This window comes from Coffea arabica, chromosome 5c (genome assembly GCF_036785885.1).
Source record: "Coffea arabica cultivar ET-39 chromosome 5c, Coffea Arabica ET-39 HiFi, whole genome shotgun sequence".
In the NCBI taxonomy this organism is placed as follows: domain Eukaryota; kingdom Viridiplantae; phylum Streptophyta; class Magnoliopsida; order Gentianales; family Rubiaceae; genus Coffea; species Coffea arabica.
Window position 1 is genome coordinate 40,376,026 of NC_092319.1, and position 22,806 is coordinate 40,398,831.

Genomic DNA, 22,806 nt, shown 5'->3' on the forward strand with positions numbered 1-22,806 from the left:
TGAATGAGAAAATATCAACCGCATAAGAAGGTAAGGCATACTGGCTCAAAATCAGATGCTAGAGCTCAGAAGCATGACTAGAGGTGGCACATAATTTAAATCACTAAGCTACAAGAACTTCAAGAAATAAAAGCTTCTTATACCTCATAGATGTTGCCAAGGAAAATGAGATTTTAGCAAAATGATTGCTTTCACATTTCACTATGTTAAAATTGCTGCAGCATTACATCTAAAACTGAAGGAAGATTTTGATTGATTCCTCTTTAACTTCAAGCATTATCCATCTTCCTTCCAGTTTTCTCTTAACACAAAATACAGAAAAAAAAAAATTGAAGGAAAAAAGACAATAAAAGAAAAAGCCTATCCATTTTCCTCACCAAAAATTCTGAGTTCCAATCGAGGACTAAGACGCAAAAATCATTTCTTTATCCTTCGATGACTTTCCTCTCACATATCTTCGAAAAGCCAACCGTAACCGCAGCGAGAGACGGTGAGGTTCGAAATCATCAAAGACGACGCCGTGGCGCTGTGGTACGGCTGCATTGAGTCCAAGCATGCACTCAATTCTACCGGACGCCTTCAAAATATGAACAAAACAAAGCTTAATCAGTAAAAGACTCGTGTACTCCGAGAACGGAGAAATGAATACAGATAAGAGTAGAAACAAACCTAAAAATACGACGGGAGAGAGGCTTGGAGGAAGGTGAGCGGAAGGGAGAAGTAGATGGTTTGGACTTAGTGGTAAGTCTGGAGGCGGCGCTGCGGGCGGCGCTTGATCGGAGAAAGGAGCGCGCGGCCGCAGATGCGGTGGCGACGACCATGTTAAACCCTATGGGGAGTGCTTCGGTGTGGTGAGTCTAGCCCAGCTACAGCCAGTCGAGTGGATTTTTCATTTTGTTTATTGAATTTAAAATTTAAAATTATCGTTCTCAATTTGAATAGTTTCTAGGAGGAGATCATCCGCGATGCGCGATGGATGAATGGAATTATGCCCACTAATGCCTAATGTACTTTTGAAATATTGTAATGCCGATGAATTAAAATAATAAAGATGAATTCAAGGTTGTGTTTTGAAAAAGTATATGGGTAATTAAAATTTGAGGAAAAATAATAAGAAGATTGGAAAACCAACCCAGATACAAAATAAAAAAAAAAAAATTTCTTTTGCGGCAAGACTTCGCACTGAGTTGATAGAGCATCTTACCTTCACGGAACTTGTATGCAAAATTCAACAACGTTAAGCAAAAGTAGCAGTCTTCGATACCGCTTTATGTCAACACAATGCAAACCATAAAAATGGTTTTACCTGGAAACAAAATGTTAAAAGATATAAGAGCGTCGGCGTAAAAACCTTAATTTACTGTTTGTTTCTTAATGACTATACCAACAAAATTATAAACAGTAATATTTTCCAATTATATTAGAGTTACCATTTTGGAAAATGATCAATGGTTCTCAAAAAGACAGAACAAAGGATCTTCAATATTTGCACTTGTCAAACCAGAAAATACATTATTCACATAATTTAATACATTATTCGAGAAGAAGAAAGAGATGTAAATTTTTAAAGCCAATGTCACCATTGAATTTGAGAATAAGAAGCAAAAACACCAAAAACATGAGAATTTTGATACATTGATGACCACTTAACTCCCTTTTGACCTCAACCAACTTTCAGTGATTCTAGAATTCTACTGATTTAAAAAACATTGAAATGACATATAAATAATTTTAAAAAATAATACAATGATGAAACTAATAATAAAGGACAAAGTACAAAATATGACTACTGAAGTATCCAATCATGAGCAAGCTAATGGAAAACTTTTAAGGGAACAACGTTCATGATAATTAGTTGTCCTTTTTCTTCTCCAAATTTTTCTGCAATGCAAAATGTAAAACCAGGCTTTGATGTTACAAGTTGTAGCCCTTGTTCACTGCACAATAACCCAATTAAATGCAATTGCGAGACTGACTTTTGTTCCTTTTTATTTCTTCTTTTCCTTTTTTTACTTGCTAAGAAAATATCAACCAGTTCACAAGGGAGTGAAAAATAATCATAATAAGTTCAAAATGGCCCCAATTATAAAATACTGCATGAAGTCTTCAAAAATTTAGGAGAGGAAATGCAAATCATAGTTTAAGTGATGAAACACTGAGTGTGTTTAATATGTCGAGTCATTCCCATCCAAATCACTGATTTTCCTATTTATATCAATTCAAAGAGAACAACATACCAACAGATTAGTATATTAATTCTATTCATCCATTTCCTCCTTTTGGCCGTCACAAAGTAAAAATAACAACTAATTCAATGGAGCATCTTCAACCAAATAAATGTATTATTTACCAACAATGGAGCCTCATTGACATCAATACCAAACTACTAACTTTAAGAAATTGCTTCCTTTTTTTTTTTTTTGTCGAAACGATAGGATTCTTATAACCTAAACTAGCCTATTCTAGGGGGAGGGGACTCAATGTGAGTAGAAACTCCATCAAAGAAGGCTAAAGAAGACCGTCACATATTGTGACAAATTTTTGAGGGAGGCAAGGTTCGAACCTATAACCTCTTTGCATCACCAAACCTTAGAAGGTTTGGGATGACCACTGGACCAAAGGCCCAATGGCTAAGAAATTGCTTCCTATGTGGTGGATTTTTTCAAAGGTGTCAGCCACACCACTAAACTTCCAGTGATCAAGGCATGTGGTTATTTGATATTGGACATCCCACCATTATTGGGCCAGAACTCTAGGCCCTTATAATACGGCTTGACGTTGGCATGTTATATTTGAAAAAAATAAAGATATCTACGTTAGGGGCGTCAATTCAGCTTTTTGGGCCGAACTTTAATAAACATCTCTAGGTTAGGCCTTTATACAAGGTTTTTAGTTTCGAACTTTTGAATTTTAGTTCAAATTAAAAGGTTGAAACTCAATCCAGTTCCAGCGATCAATGCATGTGGTTATATGATATTGGACATGCCACCATTATTGGGCCAAAGCTCCATGCCATTATAGCATTAGGGTGTCAAGTTCGCTTTTTGAGCTGAACTATGGCAAGTTCGGGCTTTGCTCATAAATTATTCAGATTTTTGAGTTTCAAATTTTTGGGTTTTAGTACAAATTAAAATGTTCAAACTCAATTCACACTATTATGTGAATTTTGGGCTCAAAAGTGGCTCAACTCAAACTCATAATTAAATACGTAATTATATATAATATATATTTAAAATTATGAATCACTATAAATTTATATATAAATTATTAACATTTAATGTCACACACACACACACACACACACTCGTGTGGAGGTTGGGTTTTAATCGGGTTTAAGCCTAGCATGACCAAAACTCAGTTTACATTTAGTTTGGACCTAATATTTAGACCAAATTCTTTTCAAGGTTGAATAGGTAGAGTTCGGGTTGGCCTTGTCTCATTGATCGCTTTACTCCTCCAGGTGGAATTGGATTCACTTGTCATATGTAGGGATGCAAATGAACCGAATCGAGTTGAAATTCGGCCTAATTGAACCAAATCTCAACATAATTTTATGAAATTCGAACTCGAGCCCAAATTTGACGAGTTCAAAATGTCAAACTCGAGCTTGAGCTCGACTCAAATTCGAGCTTAAAAAAATAAAAAATAATTATTTTATTTTAAAAAAATGACTAAAATAATAATTTTTCTTAACAAATAATAAAATATTAGGAATATATATATATTTTTACTATTATATATATATATAATCAAGCTCGAACTGACTTGTGAACCAACGAGTTTAGTATTTTTGACCTCAAATTCAAGTTTGAGTTTGATTTCGACTTGGTCAAGTCGAACTCGATGTTGACCGATCTCAAATCGAGCTTGGACTCGAGCCACCAGCGATAAGTTGGATTCATTTGCAACCTTAGTCATAAGTCATATGATCTAGGACACTGATAGAGATTTACTACATGGAAAGTTCAATCATGATCGAAATTGGGAATGTACACTGAAGTCTTAGCATGCAAATGGGAGCTAAATTGCTTTCAAATCCTCTTGATGTTGTGAATATTATGCGAGTATCCAATTTTTAGCAGTTTTGCGGGCTTTGCCCTTCTTTTCTACCAGAAAAATATATAAAAAGAATTTGTTTTTTTTCCTTCTTTTATTTTTTCTTGTGCTATTTGATGTTCCAAGGTACATTTCAGTTCGATCTGGTTGGTAAAATCTAATATAAAAAGCAGAAACCTGAACAATTCTCATCAAAGAAACATATGTTCAATTTATTAATTTTGAATCACAAACAATAGATACCAAAATAATTCAATTTTCAATCAAAATTAACTAAAAAAAAATACTAAAAATTGAAAATTTTCACGGCATGAGCATATGGCTTTATGCTTGAAAATAAGAAAAAGAACCAAAAAAAAGGTGAAAAATAATATTTTATGGTTGACATTTATTTTGGGGAGGCTTTTGAAAGTGGCATTTGGGATGCAGTCACATAAACGTTTCTCTCCTACGACAATAACTCCTTGAAAATAATTGTAGTATCCATTATATTTTTGCAGTTCTAAAGTAACAATCAATATGTTATACAGCTCAAAAAATCTCCCATCTCAAAATATGCACTTCATGCAAATAAATTGTTTAATTAATCCCTTTTGAGAACTCTTATTCATCAGCCATGTCGGTTATTCTTTCTAATATTTTTTTTAGCTTACTATTTAAACAACAATTCCTCGTGTGGAATACATAGTCTACAATTTCTATAAAAACTAGCAATTCTTTTTCCAATCTAACTTCTTAGCAAATCCTTCAAATTTACTGCAGCAGAATCGAGAGCTATACCAACAAGTAAATTCTTTCTTTACATTTTCGGGTACGTGATTTTCAGTAAATTCATATCGCTTACTAGTCATTTCCATCTAGCTTATTGTGATTTCACCAATGGATCAATGCCGACAATTTTCTTCCTCTGGCTTAAATTTTATCACGTGGTCATGCGTGGATGGAGATTTGAGATTTTTGTTTTGATCTTCCATTATTTTGGTTGAAGTATGGCCAGAACTGATTGCAAAACGACAGCTACGCCAGATGCCACACCATTGACGGAGGAGCACATTGGACCTCTTGAGACAGGGAACCTCCACTTTACTGTCATTTTCTTGTCACCTTTCAACTTTTTATCCGCTTGACCTATTCAAAAGAAAGGAGCTCTTTAAATTGTCCACAATATAAAACCGATATAGATAGATGATATATTATCCCAATTTGGAGTGCAAATTTATTAACAAGTTATCTAGTTCAGTGGCGGAGCCTGAAAAAAATTTTAGTGGGGGCAAAAATAACACTAAAGTTTTTTATCTACTCTTTTTTTAGTTTTTTAAGCAAAAAAAAAAATAAAAAATAAAAAATCACCAACAAATACAAATGATACGTATATTCCATGAAAAACATAAAAAGACAAACTCAAAATTATTAATGTAATAATAATTTTATTTCAAAAACAAACTAAACTATTTACAATTGCTCACGACGAGTTTTCATATTTTGATAACGGTTTACAACTTTCTCATTTTGAACTTCACGAAGTATATTTTTCTCAATATAAATAACTAAACTAAATTTTGTGATCTATACTTTCACATCTTTTCTAAAAAAAACTCTGGGGGGCACACTTAAAATTTTGTCAAACTTGTATAAGTATTGTAGGAATTTAAGGGAGGCAGTGGGGGCTCGTGCCCCCACCTTAAATCTGTCCCTGATCTAGTTGGCAACTGATATTATTACATCCCAAATTTTATTGTGATTAAAATGAAAAACTCCCCCTCCAATTTGCATTTTGACTTAAGAAGGAAAAGTGCGAGTATTTAATAGAAAAGAATAGGTGTGGAAATAAAATTTGCACACTCGCATTAGAAGAAGCCTTACTCATTGAGCTTGGATTCTTGGTTGGTGGTGATGCTAGTACTTAATAAGAATCTATTTCTATGTACTTTGTTCACCCTCTCTCTAGCTGTGAAAGAAAGATGAAATCATACATGAGGACTATAACATTGCAAAATATTTATTGCTATATGAATTTAAGTTACACCGGATTGCATTTTTTTTTTAAACGAATAATATAGCTTTTGAAGAGCAAAAAAGAACGATAAGAAGACGTACTGTTCTGAAATATTTTTGCAATAAAATGAGCATCACAAACACTAGATATAAGGTGGTGTTCACATTTCTAATTATCTTTTCCTCTTCTAAATAATTGCTGCGAGTTTCCACAAGTTATATATGTGAAACAAGTTATTGATCATAGGGTGAACTAATTTCAAATTGTAGATCCAAAACAACCTCATTCATTTGCAACTATAAACAACTGAGAATGGATATTTGAAATAAGAATGCTCTAGCAAATTGCATGAAACGCAATAAATGGTCCTTTTTAATTACTACTTTGTTTTTTCTTGGAGTAGATGTCAAATAGATTGATATTTATAAATCTTGCTTGACTTGCTTGGTTGGTTCACAGGAAGTGACACATTAACTCTTTACAATAACACAAGCACAAAAAAAAAAAAAAAAAAAAAAAAACTCATGCTCATAATATTCGCTAGTGGGACTTAATTCTCTGTAATTTGGTTGTGCAATTTTGCATGATTGACAGGTAAAGGACTGTCTAGGTCTTGAATGCCTCAATTACAACATTTTGGACATGTAGCACAAGATAGCTTTTATGTACTTGAACTCAAATAACATTTAAGATTTTGTTAGAGGATATTATTTTTTTTTTTATCATGTCCAATCTGATTAACACACCTGATTTTACAACCATTATTTCAAGATTAGAAGTACTTTTTTTTGTTGTCTTCATCCCCCATAGGTTTGCATAATCAATCAAGTCCTCACTTATGAGCTTGAAACAAAGCTATGCTAATTATTGTGGATGAACTGATTGATTATGAATCTATGACAAGTTTCTTTATAAAATCAAGAAATGACAATTCAAGAAAATAAAAAGCTTATTGACCTTACGATCTCATACACATGTGCTTACTATTCAAGGAAGAAATTTTTTTTTTTTTTTTTTTGTTATGGAGAATAACTAGAATGTCAAGCCAAAAGGAGGGGTTGGAAGTAGAGGAACGCGCGGTAATAGATGCTGATTTTAGTTGTTAGGTCACTAGCCTAGTCATGATAGGAAAAGAAGTTATAACTATTTAGGGTTAGCTATTTTCATAAGAAGTTTTCTTGGTGCATTGTTGGGTTGGCAAGTTGTGATCCAGGTTCATTGGCTCATAATTACTTCAAGTAATATGAAGTCCATGCAATTGAAGAGTGAATTATTGCGCGTTTTTCTTTTTCTTGGTAACTAGTACTTCCGTTTGTGAAAGGATAATTGAGTCTAAGGCCTTATTTAATATCTCAATTTAGCACTTAAATTGAATTGGTTCAGATCTTAATATATTTAGACTTGTTTGATAAGTAAAAATAGAACATCTTAATTAATTAAGTGAATCTGTGTTATCAAGGCAAAATTTACTCTAAAAAAATAAGTGATAAACTGTTCACTTATCACTTAATGTAAAATAGACTCAAATATTAAGATTCAATAACTTGATAGGTTCAGATTTCAATAACTTAACAGTTCAATAGTTTAACAGATTCAGATTTTAATTTTATCAAACGCACCCTAAGTTAAAGTAAGGTTCAGAAGTTATTTATAACGCTTGGCTGATTTCCTTTTTCACGTTTTTCTACCCTTAATCCTCGAATGAAAAGCTTACTTCGTACCATTCCCGTTCTTAGTTATTCATTTATTACCTACAAAATAGAAAATAGAAAATGCACTTAACCTAGTAACTAACTGGTATATTTCTTGAACATTCTTAAGGTAATTGAAAGACTAATGAATGATATACTACAAACCAAGATGGAGTAAGTGCAGGGACAGCTGAGTCAGCAGGATTGAAATGGAAATGCCATGCAAGTGACAAAAATCTTGTAACGTGGCTGATTTTTTCTTTGTTTTTTTTTTTAAGTAATAATAAACTAGATAATACTAATAAGAACTAAGAAGCAAGGTTACAAACGTACGGTACAAACGTGGGCTGATTAGTTCCTTGTCATCAGGTGATTCATTGTCCATTTATGTCACATTCGACGTCAATTTGCCCCATATCCGTAAAAGTCCTTGTCCTTCTCAGCACTGTTTTCTGCATTATTGCTCCACGATTACAAAATCTCGACCTACTCCACTTGCAATTTTCATAGCCGTTCTTTCTCTCCTTTTTTTTTTTTTTTTAATATAAGGCTAAATCCTACTTTTTTTTTTTGTTATAATTATTATTATACAAATGGCAAACGAAATTATCGAAATCTAATGGAAAGAAAACCCAACCGATCTTTTAAGACATTAAAGGAAAAGATCCATCTAAACGAGCGTGATGACTCGTAAGTGTAGTTTTATTTTGATTAACAGTTTAAAGAGGAATTTTAGATCGTACTTTTAAGCGGGTGTCATTTTTTTTTTTGTTTTGAATATATTTAGTGGGAATCTATTCAAAAAAGTTCAATAGCTTCACTCATGTTGAGAGTGGAACATAAACTCAAAGAATTTTTTATATCTGTTCATAATTTTTCAAATCTATTATATCTGTAAAATTGCATCTCTATAATTTTTAGTGAAAGTTTAACCTGTCATTAGAACAATCCAAATAATTTTCAGCAATTTGTTAATAAAATTTACTTTTAATAAAAAAGAACAGTCTAAAGAATAATACACCGACAAAAAAAAGAAGGCAAACCTTATTTGCACTCTAGAAAAAATGCCTAGTACTTCAACCATTGTTTTTGAGTTCCAAAAATATCTTTGCCATAGTGGTCCTTCGGCCAAAATCATGGTTGTTGCTCTTTCAAATCAAGATCAACTTTTCTCACGGACGGTAATTCAACATAGCTTTCTACCTCAAATAATTTCTTTTTTCATTACAATATCACAACGTTTTTTAATAACCCAAACTAGCCCCAAGATTTATGTTCGGCCTCAATGTCACCAATGATAACCACGAAATGGCGTGTAAACTAGTAACAGTCCTCTTCAAACAATCATCACCTAATTAATTTTGACAAATTCTAACTCTTAGTACATAGAATATTTTTTTAATCTTTAAAACATAAAAAAAATTCAATTTTTTCCAAATACTTGCACAAGAAAAAAAACCCAATAATAAAACAAACTATTGAACGAGTTTTTTTTTTTTTTTTTTTTTTAACTTTATCCTTCAATATCTTGGATTACCTGTACTCAGGTGCTCCTTAACAGCGCAAGTTTGTTAATCTAGTTGTGGTGTAAAATGACAGTGAATTATTTGTCAAAATTTATTTGACTGCATTATTAATATATTTTTAATTAATTTTTTATTTTACATACACCACATCAAAAAAATATTACAATATTTTTTTAAAAAATTATCTCAAAAAACACATTCATTATATTTTGAATATTAAAAGGAGAGTCACCACCTGTCACTGAACTTAGATGCGTTTGCCGTAATTTTTGACGTGTTGGTTTATGGGACATGGACAATGGTGAAGATGCTGGCTAATAGCACCACTAAAAGCGCGAAGACAAGACTCAAGAGTGAAGTGGAGGTGGTTTCGTCCGTTGAAACATATATAATGGGGTAAAATACACTCTACCCCTATAATTTAGTGGTTTTTTACATAATCTTCTTGGGATTTAAAAAATTATATACAACCCCCTTATAATTTAGTCTAAAAATGTCAAAGTAACAAAATTTATATTTTATAATGGAATCAACTAAAATGTCAAAAGTACTCTTCTATAAAGTTGAAAATTATTAATTAATCAAATAGGGGTTATGTATATATTTTGAAAACTATAAGGAAATTATGTGGTAAATTAGTAAACCATAAGGAGTTATGCAATAAAACACAAAATCATAAAGGGTTAAAGTGCCATTTTAGTTTTTAAATAAGGATATTCTAGATATTTCTTAGGGTTTTATTATAGAGAATCATTTTCATCACTTTGAGACTTTAGTCCAAATTATGAGAAAGTTTTGTATAACTTTTAAAATTGCGAGAGGCTTATATAAAAAATCGCTCAACCACATAGGGATAAAAATGCAATTTACCCTATATAATTTAGTAACCAATAAGTTTTAGACACATTTCTGGAAATGCGAATATCATTTGCTTTAAAAGGAAAAAGGCATGAAAGACTAACTAAGCAAGTGTATAAAAGGCTTCTATATTGGGGTTTGTATGAGTATTGGATTTGCTAGTAATTGGTCTAATGCACAATATCTATCTTAGGTTGCAAATTACAAACATATTTTATAAAATGGATACGAGAAATTCCGGAGCGTACGTGCATTTGAACATTTCAATCCAATTCATGATAGACAGCCGGTAGCGATAATTCATTACCACAAAAGGACAGACAGACTATCAAACACTTCAGCAATGTGCTATGGATTTTGTTAACTGTCCGGTGACACATCTAAAATTCATCTATTCTATTGGGTATACTACAATTCTTACCCTCATTTACCTTTATATGCCTTTCCTATTTGACCTTACCTATCCTTCTTTATATTTATTTAATTTTATATTTTAAAAAATATGACACCTAAAATATATTTTAATGACCCGTTAGACAGACCTTTTGACAATTTAAATTTGATGTATCCCAAATTAAATTCACCATATGGGAAATACAGATAGAATTCTTCTATTTTGTGGCTTTGTGACACAAGATATAATGAGAGTCCCATTTAAATTTCGAATGCTAAAATATATATGGGCTGTAGATGCCGTTAGAATTTTATGGTGAATTCATCTCTTTGTTTTGTGTGTTTATCTTGTATCTTTATGGCACAATATAGAAAAAAAAGAAAGAACTATGATTTCCTCTAGTCGATGCGGTTAATGTTTAAAATGCACAGCCACCTTGGTAATTTAGAGTAGAGAAAAATGCAATTTTGGTATTCAAATTTTGATACATGAGCGGTTTTAGTTCTCAAACTTTAGATAAAAGCAAGTCTGGTGCCCAATTCTTTAACTTTTGAGCACATTTAGTATCCTTGACGATTTTTTCCTAAATTGCTACCAAAAAGAGTCACGTGATAGTTACATGTCTGGCAACTATTGTATAAAAAGTGCCTAAAAAATTAAAATATCCTTCTAACACTAAGTTTAAGAACTAAATTTTATGTTTTTTGGCATTTTTTTTTACAATAACTGCCAAACATGTTACTATAACGTGATTCTTTTCAACAGCAATTTGAGAAAAATCCATCAAGGGCGCTAAATGTGCTCAAAAGTTGAAAGACTCGGTACCAAATTTGCTTTTGTCCAAAGTTTGAGAACTAAAACTGCTCATGTGTCAAAATTTGAATACCAAAACAGTATTTTCTTTTTAGGGTAACATAAAGTCACCAGGCACATTCTCAATAATTACACCAAGGACAAACAAATAGTTACACTCCAAATCTTCTATAAAAGGGAATGCAAGTAAGGTATTGAGAGGGAACAAACTTCAAATCTTCTGGCATCTCATATTCTCATTCTTCACCCACGCTTTTCCTCATCACCAAGGATGGCATCAACTTTACGGTCAAACTATGTTCCAATCTTTGTTATGCTCCCGGTTAGTCATAGCTTCTCTTATCATCTCTATTGTCTTTTGCAAATAGAAAATGGACATACCCTGATCAAGAAAAGATGTGCATATATATTTTTTAGGTTTACAAAGCATGATATATACATTTTCACTTTTGTTAATCACGATCAATAACATGTAGAATGTGATCTGACTAATGGTCATTTTTGTCTTTTTTTTTTTTTGGTGGTGACGATAGTTGGGAGTTGTTAATGTTAACAATGTTTTTGAAGACCCTGAGACTCTTGAGAAGCAGCTGAAGAAGCTGAAAGAAATTGGAGTCGATGGCATCATGGTAGATGTTTGGTGGGGACTCATTGAGAACAAAGGGCCTAAGCAATATGAATGGGCTGCTTACAGAAGCTTGTTTGAGCTTGTTGTGAAAATTGGCCTGAAAATCCAGGCTATCATGTCATTCCACCAATGTGGTGGCAATGTTGGAGATATTGTTACCATCCCACTTCCCAAATGGGTGCTCGCAATTGGAGACAAAGTCCCTGATATCTTCTACACTAACCGATCTGGTACCAGGAATCCGGAGTACCTCTCATTAGGTGTTGATAATGAAAATCTTTTTCAAGGTCGGACTCCTGTGCAGGTAAGACATGTGACAGCTTCTTGAATTTGATCACATTAGGAAATTGTGTTATTCTTGAGCAGATTTTTTCTTGAAAGCAGGACATAATCATCAGCTCTTGATCCTTTCAAAGCTGGAAATGATCGATATTGATATGAGATATCTAGTTCAGTGTCTTTCAACTTCAGTTCTAGACTGATAGTCTGTTAATATTTAGTACATGATATGATAATGGATCAGCTTTTGGTTGTGAGTTTTGATTAATGCCAGCTCAATGGATTCAGATCTACAGTGACTATATGAAGAGCTTTAAAAACGCCATGGCAGACATTTTCGAGGCTGGACACATAACAGACGTTGAGGTAGGGCTTGGTCCAGCTGGAGAGCTGAGATATTCTTCATACCCAGAAACACAAGGATGGAAATTCCCTGGAATTGGAGAATTTCAAGTGAGTCTAATTCAAACAAATCATATTCTGTATCACTTAATCTATTAAGTTCCTTCAAGCTAATTTTTATTTCACTCCAATATTTGATGGTGTGCAGTGCTATGACAAGTATTTGAAAGCAGATTTTAAAGCTGCTGCAACAAAAGCGGGGCACCCTGAATGGGATCTTCCAGATAATGCTGGAACATACAATGATACACCAGGTGATACAGAGTTTTTTGCAACTAACGGGACCTATCGCACCGAAAAAGGAAAGTCCTTCTTGACATGGTACTCAAACAAGCTTATAGAACACGGAGATCAGATTCTCGAAGAAGCCAACAAAGTTTTCAATGGAACCAAAACCAGGCTAGCTGCAAAAGTGAGTAGCCAATTATTACAATTTGATGCCTACTGCTTTCAGCCAGTGGCGAAGCCACATATAGTTGAGGGTGGGCAATTGCCCCCTCTCAACTTTGGTAAAATCATAAAATTTTGTTCAATTACCTTTTATATATAGTTGCATTAGCCCCTTAACTATTAAGATATCATAGTGATTATCTTTTGATAGATGGACCTACTTCAAGTTACATTATGATTGATCCATTTGGATTAAAAGTTATTTGAAAAATTTTCTTTACTATTGCAAAATTTTTTAATGTGAAGTATGTGAGATGGAAAAAATATTGGAAAATGTGTGTTTAAGACGCATAAGAAATACTTATTTTTAAATTTTTTTAATAACTTTTTTATTTTCCTAACTCAAATAAGTAGAATGATCTTATTGTTAAATTAAAGTCAAAAAATTAGATTTAATGGCACATATAACAAATATGTCTATCAAACAGTCTTATCACATCGGACAAGAGAGTTGCAAATTACACCCCCTGATTTAGGGCCTTGGCTCCGCCACTGCATGATTTCAGCCATCTGCTAAGGAGCACAACTATTCTCAAGGTTTTTTTTTTTTTTTTTTTTTTGTGTGTGTACTTAAATAGGTTTCTGGTATCCATTGGTGGTTCAACGATCAGTCGCATGCTGCTGAGTTAACTGCAGGATACTACAACTTGGACGATAGAGATGGTTACCGACCCTTGGCCAGGATGTTGACCAGGCACTATGGTACTCTAGATTTTACTTGTCTTGAGATGAAGGACTCTGAACAACCAGAAACTGCTAAAAGTGGTCCACAGGAACTTGTTCAACAGGTTCGTGCATGATTGTTACATAGCACAGCATAAATTAATACAATTTTGTTCACTTCATATTACAAAGCAAAACCAGTATGCATGATGGTTCAAGAATCATACAGAGACAGATGTTTACAGGTTCTGAGCGCTGGCTGGAGAGAAGTCATTGATGTTGCAGGTGAAAATGCACTTTCTAGATATGATGCCACCGCTTATAATCAAATGCTACTGAATGTTAGGCCAAATGGGGTCAGCAAAGAAGGCGAACGCAAACCGAAGATGTCCGCATTGACTTACCTTCGCCTGTCAGAGGATTTATTCACAACGGAAAACTTCAGTCTGTTTGCATCATTTGTGAAGAAAATGCATGCTGATTTGGTAGTGCTGCAGTTTTTATTTTTTCATCCCCTCTCCATCATGATTTTGAGTGACAAAATGAAACACAACAGACTGCTTTTGCTATCCTAACTGTTGTATTACAACCTTTTTTTCAGGATTATGTTCCAAATATAATTGACTTAACTCCATTGGAGAGATCAAAGCCAAAGATTCCAATTGAAAAACTTCTGGAAGCAGCTACACCAAAATTGGAACCCTTCCCATGGGATAGTGAGACTGACCTGCCTGTTGAGTCTTCCTGATCAATTGGGCATCAAGCACCAGCAACATGATTTGAATAATAAATTCAGGCACTAATCTTTGTTAGTAAAAAAATAATTCTGCACTTCCAGAAAAATAAGTTTGAGTTGCCAGAGATTGAGGTGCCTGCCTCTGAATCCTATGTACGTAGGAAGACAGTTAAATATCCATGTTGTTGTCATTTTCATGCTGCTTGCTGTACTGTGGTTTTGTTCTGTAATGTTAATAAATGTGTATTTTGAGCCAAAAATGAAGTCATGAAGAAGCCGAGAACATTTTCCCTTTTTAACTTGAAGTTGAACAAGCCAAGAACTTTTGATGCCAGAAATAATCTCAGAATCAGCATTCCTACTTTATCCAATCCGCACCAAATGTAGCCCCAGCTATTAATTCACTAGGGTAAGCAATGGACACCAGAAAAGAACTTTACTACTGATGGTAAATTACTGGCAAAAGTAGCAATTAATATATTGCTAATGGCTAGAGATGTCAAAATGGATTAATGGTCGATATTAAATGGTCTCCTGCCAATTACCTTGAAACCATATGATATTGCATTTCTGCAATAAATACCGCCATAATCTGTAAGTGAATGGATGAGAAAAATGGTTGATCATGACTTTCAACATTGGCCCGACAAAACACACATGATGCTGATGCAACAACACCATAATTAAGAAGCTTATCTTGGGTTGACATTCTCTCTTGAACAGCCAACCAAAGGACGAAGGAGTGAGTAAATTTCTTGGGAAATAGCTTTCGGCTACCAAACAATGTTGGGTCCAGTGGATTTGAGTAAATTTTATATATACTGTCAGTGTATATATTATTATGGTTAGATGATTGATACATGAATAAAATTTTAATTTTAAATTCAAATTTTACATATATATTATATATTTAACGGTGATAGTACATATACTAACAATGCAGACAGACAAGATTAATCCGGTGGATTTTCGGATACATGATCTAAAAACTTAAGTAAATTCTTTCTTTACATTTTTGGGTACATGATTTTCAGTGGATTTTTATTGCCTATTCGTTATTTCCATCCAGCTTATTGTGATTTCTTCTATGGACCAATGCCGACAATTTTTTTCCCTTGGCTTAAATTTTATCATGTGATCATGCATAGACGGAGACTTGAGAATTTGTTTTGATCTCCATTATGAGTCGTCCATTTTATTTTTCAGACATGGCTGAACAGAAACTGAAGCAAAGCGAAAGCCACCCGAGATGCCCTCATTGGCGGAGCACATTAATTGGACCTCCTGAAACATGGGACCTCCACTTTAATTTCATTTTCTTGTCACCTTTCAACTTTTTATCAAGCTGTACTTACCATTCGAAAAAGGGGACTCTCTAAATTGTCCACAATGTAAATCGACATATACGATATAGCAAGTATTTATATTTTTTGCCAACACAAGTTAGCTCGATTGATAAGAACAGACTACTTTCTTTACGAAGATTGTGTGTTTAAATCCCGTTGTCGATATGAAAATTGTATGGATAGATGATTGTAAGCGATCTATGATTCTAGAAATATACCCTGATCTATAATGGTGATCGGATCTAAACCCGCCCAAACTTGTGAGCATTTATTGCAAGAAGTGTCCTTTTTGGACTGCAAATTGATTAACAAGTTCTCTCGTTTCAAATGGTTTTGTCACAGTCCAAATTTTACGTTCTAAACAATATTGATTAAATGATAAAATTTACCATTTGAAGTCCAACTTGCATTTTGGCGTATGAAGTGTGATGCGAGTATTTAATACAAGACTTGGTTGTGGAAATAAAATTTGGGCTATGGCATGAACAGGAACCTCTCTCATTGGACTTGGATTCGTGGTTGGTGGTAATGGTAGTACTTGAAAGTTGAAAGAATCTATTTCTGTACATTTTTGTTCACCCTCTCTCTAGCTATGAATGAAAGATGAAATCATATTCGACTAAAACATCGCCAAATATTTAACGCTAAATGAATTTTACTTACATTGGATTTGGATTACTTTTAAAAAATAATATAGTTTATGGCAAATAAAAAAGAGTGATTAGAAGAGCGTTCAAGAACTATTCTGTAATATATATATATATATATATATTTTTAAAAATGATACATCTTAAAACATGAAACAAATACAACAACCGTACTTGTTGTGGACATTATCTCGGATTAATAAATTTCTCTTTTTTTTATAAAAAAAAAAGTGTATTTGAACTTTTTAGTACAATTAAGGATAGATGGTTGAGATTCACGTTAGCAAATGATTCTTCTATTCAGAATAAGAGGTAAGTCCTATTTTAAATTTGTCTACAATGTAACAATTCATATTTACAACGCTAAAGCATCCTCAATTCAGGCAGTAATGATGGGCACATTCAATATTCTTTGCTTGTGCCATTATTATGGCACAAATTGGATTAAAGCTTTCATCAAATACTTCCTTCTCAAACACTATTTCCACAAAAGGACAAAAATCTAGCTTCCATTTAGCTAAGGGCCGATAAACAAGGAGTGTAGAGTGGCCTCATTGAAGTGGTCAATTTTTATACTTTTTTGTTCTCATTGATTTTATACTTTGCTCTGTTGCCTTGCTCTTTTGTTTTTGCATTTTTTTCACTCTTTATTTGTTTCAATTTTGATTAGCTTGTTGATTGCTGAAGTTAGTTAAAAAAAAAAAAAAATAGGCTTGCTGTTATTGCTTGAATGTAAATGTTTATCCAACAGTTGATTTACAGATATTATGACTTTGATTAGCTTATTCATTGATGCACTTAGTGAGTGTAATTTATCTACTGATATTACTTGCACTTAGTGATAATAGGAGGGTTCTTTTTTCCAGTATCATTTTTGGGATGAGAAAAGCTCAGAAAATTATATGGTTAGGAGAAATTTTTCATCATCTGAGATTGTTAGAGGGGTGCATGACTTTCTCCATATCTCATCATAGCCTTCCAGATCATTCTTGAATCTAAATCTCAGAAAAAAAATCCGAGGGAGGTGGTGAGTTTGTTGTTAGTTGTCTGCAGAGCTTGAATATTTAAAACTAAAGTGCATGCATTTTAGGGATGGGTGATAGTATGAGATCTTTCCAGTGAACTCACTTCCTCTTCTTTTTGGTTTGCTCAAGGGCACAGGGTAGGAAAAACTATAGTAGATAATGTAGTGGTATCTAGAGGATATTTCGGGTTATTAAATAATTCATAGTAACATGAAGTCACCGCTCACAAGGCATATTCTCAGTAATTAAGAGAGATGGTCCGTCCAAAATCTTCTATAAAAAATGGAAATCAAGGAACTATTGAGAGGCAACAAAGCTTCAAATGTTCTAGCATATTATTTTCCACATCTGCATTTCTTCTTCGTTGAGAAGGATGGGCCACGGGAAATCAAGTTTGCAATCAAACAATGTTCCAATTTTTGTTATGCTTCCGGTCAGTCATAGCTTCTCTTCCATGTCTTCTGCAAATAGAAAAATGCACAAACCCTTTGATCAGTAAATGATGCCTTTGCTTTGTCCTAATTTACTTAGCGTAATTTCCTTACATTTTCAGTTTTGTCAATCATGGCCAAATAGCATGTACAATGATCTGACTAATGGTGATTTTTTGTGGTGACTGCAGTTCGGAGTTGTTAATGTTAACAATGTTCTTGATAATCCTGAGACACTTGAGAAGCAGCTGAAGAAGCTGAAAGAAATTGGAGTTGATGGCATCATGGTAGATGTTTGGTGGGGATTAATTGAACGCAACGGTCCTAAGATGTATGACTGGGCCGCCTACAAAAGCTTATTCAAGCTAGTTGTAAAGATTGGCCTGAAAATCCAGGCTATCATGTCATTCCACCAGTGTGGTGGCAATGTTGGAGACAGTGTTTTCATCCCACTACCCAAATGGGTGCTTGCAATTGGAGATGAAGACCCTGATATTTTCTACACTAACAGATCAGGCACCAGGGATCGTGAGTACCTCTCGTCAGGTATTGACAATTTGGCTCTCTTTGAAGGTCGGACTGCTGTGCAGGTAAGACATTTTGAGATTTGACATCTTCTTGAACATGATGATATTAGCCATCTGTATTACTCTTGTGGAGATTTTTCTTCAAATCTGAATATAATGAACTTTTCTTGATTTTATTACTAGGAAACATTGATACAGACATGAGATATCTAGCTCAGAGTCTTTCAATTTCAGTGCTAGTTTATGAGTATTTTGTAGATGATATAACAATGCATCAGCTTTTGGTGAGATTTGATGCATAGACTCAATGGATTCAGATCTACAGCGACTATATGAAGAGCTTTAAAGAAGCCATGTCAGAGATTCTGGAATCTGGATCCATTTCAGACATTGAGGTAGGGCTTGGTCCAGCAGGAGAGATGAGATATCGTTCATATCCAGAAACACAAGGATGGGCATTCCCTGGAATTGGAGAATTTCAGGTAAGTCTGATCCAGATACAACACACTCGGTATCTGTTAAATGTACAAAGTTCCTTCCAGCTACTGACTTTTCGTTTCAATCCAATCCTTTCTGGTATGCAGTGCTATGACAAGTATTTGAAAGCTGATTTTAAAGCTGCTGCAATAAAAGCAGGGCACCCTGAATGGGATCTTCCAGATAATGCTGGAACATATAATGATACACCAGGTGATACAGAGTTTTTTGGAACAAATGGAACATACCTCACTGAAAAAGGGATATTCTTCTTGACATGGTACTCGAACAAGCTCATAGAACATGGTGATCAGATCCTTGAAGAAGCCAACAAGGTTTTTGCAGGAACCAAAACCAGGCTAGCAGCAAAAGTGAGTATTTAATTATCACATTTTGATTCCTACTGCTTTCAACCATATGCTAATCAACGAGAACAACTAATCTCAAGTACTTTGTGTACTTAAAAAGGTTTCTGGCATCCATTGGCGGTATAAAGTTCAGTCACATGCTGCTGAGATAACTGCAGGATACTACAACTTGGATGATAGAGATGGCTACCGACCTTTGGCCAGAATGTTTTCCAGGCACCATGCTACCCTAGATTTTACTTGTCTTGAGATGAGGGACTCTGAACAGCCAGAAACTGCTAAAAGTGGTCCTCAAGAACTCGTTCAACAGGATTTTAACTATCACATCATATAGCATTTTGTCTGTAGGAAACTCTCACTCCACATCGGTTAACCCAATTTTGTTCGCTTTCTATTACAAACCGAATACAGTATGAGTTATGCTTCCAGATTCATACATAGACAAATTTTATAGGTTCTGAGTGCTGCCTGGAGAGAAGGCATTGATGTTGCAGGTGAAAATGCACTTTCAAGATATGATGCCGCAGCTTACAATCAAATGCTACTGAATGTCAGGCCAAATGGGATCAGCAAAGGAGGAGAAAGCAAACCTAAGATGTCTGGATTGACATACCTTCGTCTGTCAGAGGATTTATTCACAAAGGAAAACTTCAGTGTGTTTGCATCATTTGTAAAGAAAATGCATGCTGATCATGTAAATCTGCACCTGTTCTTGTTTTATGCCCTTCCAGTTATTCTCGAGGGAGAAAATGAAACACAATAGACTGCTTTCGTATTCCTAATTGTTGTATTCTAACCTTCTTTTTCAGGATCATGTTCCAAATATAAATGATCACTTAACTCCGTTGAAGAGATCAAAGCCAAAGATTCCAATCGAAAAGCTTATGGAAGCAACTAGGCCAAAGTTGGAGCCCTTCCCATGGAATAGTAAGACTGACACGCCTGTCGAGGAGTCCTCCTGATCTTTTTTGGACATCAAGAACCAGACGGATCATTTGTTCAATAAATTCAGCACTGCTGTTATTTAGGATGAATAATTTCGCACTCCAAGAAAATAAGTGTGAGTTGCCAGAGGTTGAGGTGGCTGCCTCTGGATTCTGTGTTTGAAGAAAGTTAAGTATCCATGTTGAAGTAAACTTGCCATTGTTATGCTCTTTCTTGTACTGTGATTTTGTGTTGTTATGGTAACAAATGTGTGTTTTTAGCCAAATTGAAGTCATGAAGAAGCTAAGAACATTTTCCTTTCCTTAGCTGAAGCTTAAGAGGCTAAGAACTTGATCCAAGAATCTTTAAACAAATTTTATATGACACACTTGTTGACCCCAAAAGGAGGCTTAGGCCTAATTTTTTGTAGCAAGGTTTCAAGCTCAAATTGGATTTGATGCAGTTTAATCATGCAAGTTAATGCTCCATTAGTTTCAAGTAATGGTATGCAACATACTCACGTAATTTTGCAAATCTAAAGGGGACTAATTTGGTGTCTTTGAAGAAAGGATGTTGAACTAATCTCGTTTCAGCAAAGAATTACCATGTAATTGGCTGATTTGCTGTATCAGAGCATACACTTAGGTAGCATACTTCTTGTTATTGTTCTTCCTTATCACCAACAACCAGATCAAAATGAGGCGGAAGTATTAGGGTGTGTTTGGTAAATGGATATGAGGGTCAAGAATGGTTATTAAAACAATGACAATGATACCTATAGCTATTGTTTGGTAATTGGTAGACCAATATAATATTCAATCAATGAGAATGAAAATGCTAAATTTTGCCCCCGAAAATTGCCCACTAGTAACTTGGGTTTCTAATTGATCAACTTACTGGTTAAATAAAACTTATCCCGGTTTCAAAAAAAAAAAAAAAAAAAGAAGAAGATAAATTACTTGTAGCCAACAGTAGCCAAAGGCCTATTAATGGTAGAGAATATGTGACTTTGATTTTAAATACTCTTGTTCACATGTAGTTGGATGTCTAGAGCTTTCAGGGTCTTTAAATTTGTGAATAGATAAAATTAGAAAATTTGCTCTTGAAGAGATGACGGTTTCACGACAATTCCACGTCGTTAGTTTTTGTGTACGTTTCTATTCGATCAAGGGGTAATTGGCGCAACGGATCTTTGTCTCATATCTTGTGCCACTCTCTGTCCTACATTTTATTATATTACTATTTCTCCTACATAAACATCATGTTTTAGTTCTTTTTTGTTTCCTTAACATTCAATAACTATTAACTAAATAATACACAAAATTTAACAAACTCAAAAAATAAAAATGCATAAAAAAATGAGATTTTTTATGAATTTTCTACTGTATTTTTTAATTTTCTATTATATATTACTTTTTTGAACCTGTTGTATTTATTTTTTATTTAACTAATTATTATTGAATGTTAAGGAAACAAAAAAGAACTAAAACATGATGTTTATGTAGGAGAAATAACAATATAATAAAAAGTGGAACAAAGAGTGGCACGGGGTATGAAACAGAAGATCTGTTGCGGGTAATTGGTATCTATTGACGGCCTATGGCTAGACTAGAGGCGGATGGGTCATGTATGAGACTACTAAGAAATCTTCAGAAAGATGAATTATTAAGGTATTATAAAAAAGTAAACTTTATATAAACTATCAGTATATACATTATTACGGTTGGATGGATAACACATGAGCAAATTTTATAAAATGACTCTCTTCTGTACCATTTTATTTTATTTTTACCTTGTTTCTTTTGCATTTTGTTCTTGACTCTCCTTAGATGTTAAAAGGAAACATCAAGATTGCACTCTCTTTTCTTTTTATTCTTCTTTAATTATAGAAAAATCAAACTTTGCCTAGTTTATTTTGTAAAACATCCTCAATTTTGCCATCAAGAATATAATTTTCGATACTAAACCTAGACAGAAAAAATGATACTATTTTTATTACGGTCCATAAAAATGGAAGAGTTATTTACGAAAATCCAAAAATTATTGCTCACACTCACCAAGCTTACTCTCATCTTGCTTCCTTAAGGTACAAATTCAAACACTTAGAAACCCAAATTACATTTATATACTGTTAGCCCATTACCAATTGATGTGTGTAAAATGCCAATACAAGGATTTCATGTTGTCAAGTAAATTAATTTTAGTCAATTACCGGCTCTCATACTCTGAAAAAGCAAACGCATTTGCTAAACATAGAGACTACTTTTATTAGACATGAAATCAAATATTAAATAAAAAAACCCAATTTACATTAGAAATTGTCAGCCCATAACAATCTGATATGTGTAAATTGCGAAACAGATTTACGCTATTGTCATGTAGCTTCATTTTTTGTGGGCCTCTTTTGTGCCCAAGTCACATGTTCGTTGCAAAGGAGAAAAAGAGAAAAAATAGAAGGAGATGGAGATGCGGGGTATCGATCCCCGTACCTCTCGCATGCTAAGCGAGCGCTCTACCATCTGAGCTACATCCCCGGGCGAGTTTGATGCTTAACAATATGTATTTTATT

The 22,806-nt window shown here is 33.9% G+C and overlaps 2 protein-coding genes, 1 long non-coding RNA gene and 2 other non-coding genes across 8 annotated transcripts; 2 read left to right on the plus strand and 3 right to left on the minus strand.

Annotated features, from left to right (window-relative positions):
* Nucleotides 1-118: 118 nt before the first annotated feature.
* On the minus strand, nucleotides 119-1,254 carry LOC113688388 (uncharacterized). The gene is made up of 2 exons (XR_003447967.2): nucleotides 670-1,254; nucleotides 119-577 (listed from the first exon to the last, which is right to left on the minus strand). It is a non-coding gene; the product is annotated as an uncharacterized lncRNA (long non-coding RNA).
* Nucleotides 1,255-11,540: 10,286 nt separating this feature from the next.
* Nucleotides 11,541-14,791, plus strand: LOC140007741 (beta-amylase-like). 2 transcript variants are annotated; one of them, XM_072050909.1, is made up of 7 exons: nucleotides 11,541-11,656; nucleotides 11,868-12,266; nucleotides 12,530-12,694; nucleotides 12,792-13,055; nucleotides 13,672-13,881; nucleotides 14,002-14,241; nucleotides 14,358-14,791. In XM_072050909.1, the coding sequence occupies exons 1-7, from the start codon at nucleotides 11,606-11,608 to the stop codon at nucleotides 14,502-14,504; spliced, it is 1,476 nt and encodes a 491-aa protein (XP_071907010.1). In that variant the 5' UTR covers nucleotides 11,541-11,605; the 3' UTR covers nucleotides 14,505-14,791. The 2 variants fall into 2 exon arrangements, with proteins under 2 accessions (XP_071907010.1, XP_071907011.1); XM_072050910.1 differs by having other exon boundaries at nucleotides 14,103-14,241; nucleotides 14,358-14,450.
* A 2,386-nt stretch (nucleotides 14,792-17,177) lies between these two features.
* Nucleotides 17,178-20,523, plus strand: LOC140007742 (beta-amylase-like). 3 transcript variants are annotated; one of them, XR_011815140.1, is made up of 7 exons: nucleotides 17,178-17,943; nucleotides 18,133-18,531; nucleotides 18,786-18,950; nucleotides 19,053-19,316; nucleotides 19,414-19,657; nucleotides 19,768-20,007; nucleotides 20,123-20,523. XR_011815140.1 is itself a non-coding variant. In XM_072050911.1 (5 exons), exons 1-5 carry the CDS (start codon nucleotides 17,884-17,886, stop codon nucleotides 19,645-19,647), a joined length of 1,122 nt encoding a protein of 373 aa, XP_071907012.1. In that variant the 5' UTR covers nucleotides 17,178-17,883; the 3' UTR covers nucleotides 19,648-20,178. The 3 variants fall into 3 exon arrangements, 1 of the variants encoding a protein (XP_071907012.1); XR_011815139.1 differs by having other exon boundaries at nucleotides 19,414-20,007; XM_072050911.1 differs by having other exon boundaries at nucleotides 19,414-20,178.
* LOC140007908 (small nucleolar RNA Z221/R21b) lies at nucleotides 17,372-17,462 on the minus strand. The gene has a single exon (XR_011815355.1). It is a non-coding gene; the product is annotated as a small nucleolar RNA Z221/R21b (small nucleolar RNA).
* Nucleotides 20,524-22,698: 2,175 nt separating the features above from the next.
* TRNAA-AGC (transfer RNA alanine (anticodon AGC)) lies at nucleotides 22,699-22,771 on the minus strand. The gene has a single exon. It is a non-coding gene; the product is annotated as a tRNA-Ala (tRNA).
* Nucleotides 22,772-22,806: the final 35 nt, after the last annotated feature.

Bases quoted from the DNA above. Each gene is read 5' to 3' on its own strand.
- LOC140007741 (XM_072050909.1), top strand. From the start codon at position 11,606: ATGGCATCAACTTTACGGTCAAACTATGTTCCAATCTTTGTTATGCTC. The intron at 13,056-13,671 runs GTGAGTAGCCAA...GTACTTAAATAG, and splicing joins AAACCAGGCTAGCTGCAAAA to GTTTCTGGTATCCATTGGTG. The intron at 14,242-14,357 runs GTAGTGCTGCAG...CCTTTTTTTCAG, and splicing joins AGAAAATGCATGCTGATTTG to GATTATGTTCCAAATATAAT.
- LOC140007742 (XM_072050911.1), top strand. From the start codon at position 17,884: ATGGGCCACGGGAAATCAAGTTTGCAATCAAACAATGTTCCAATTTTT. The intron at 17,944-18,132 runs GTCAGTCATAGC...TGGTGACTGCAG, and splicing joins CAATTTTTGTTATGCTTCCG to TTCGGAGTTGTTAATGTTAA. The intron at 19,317-19,413 runs GTGAGTATTTAA...GTACTTAAAAAG, and splicing joins AAACCAGGCTAGCAGCAAAA to GTTTCTGGCATCCATTGGCG.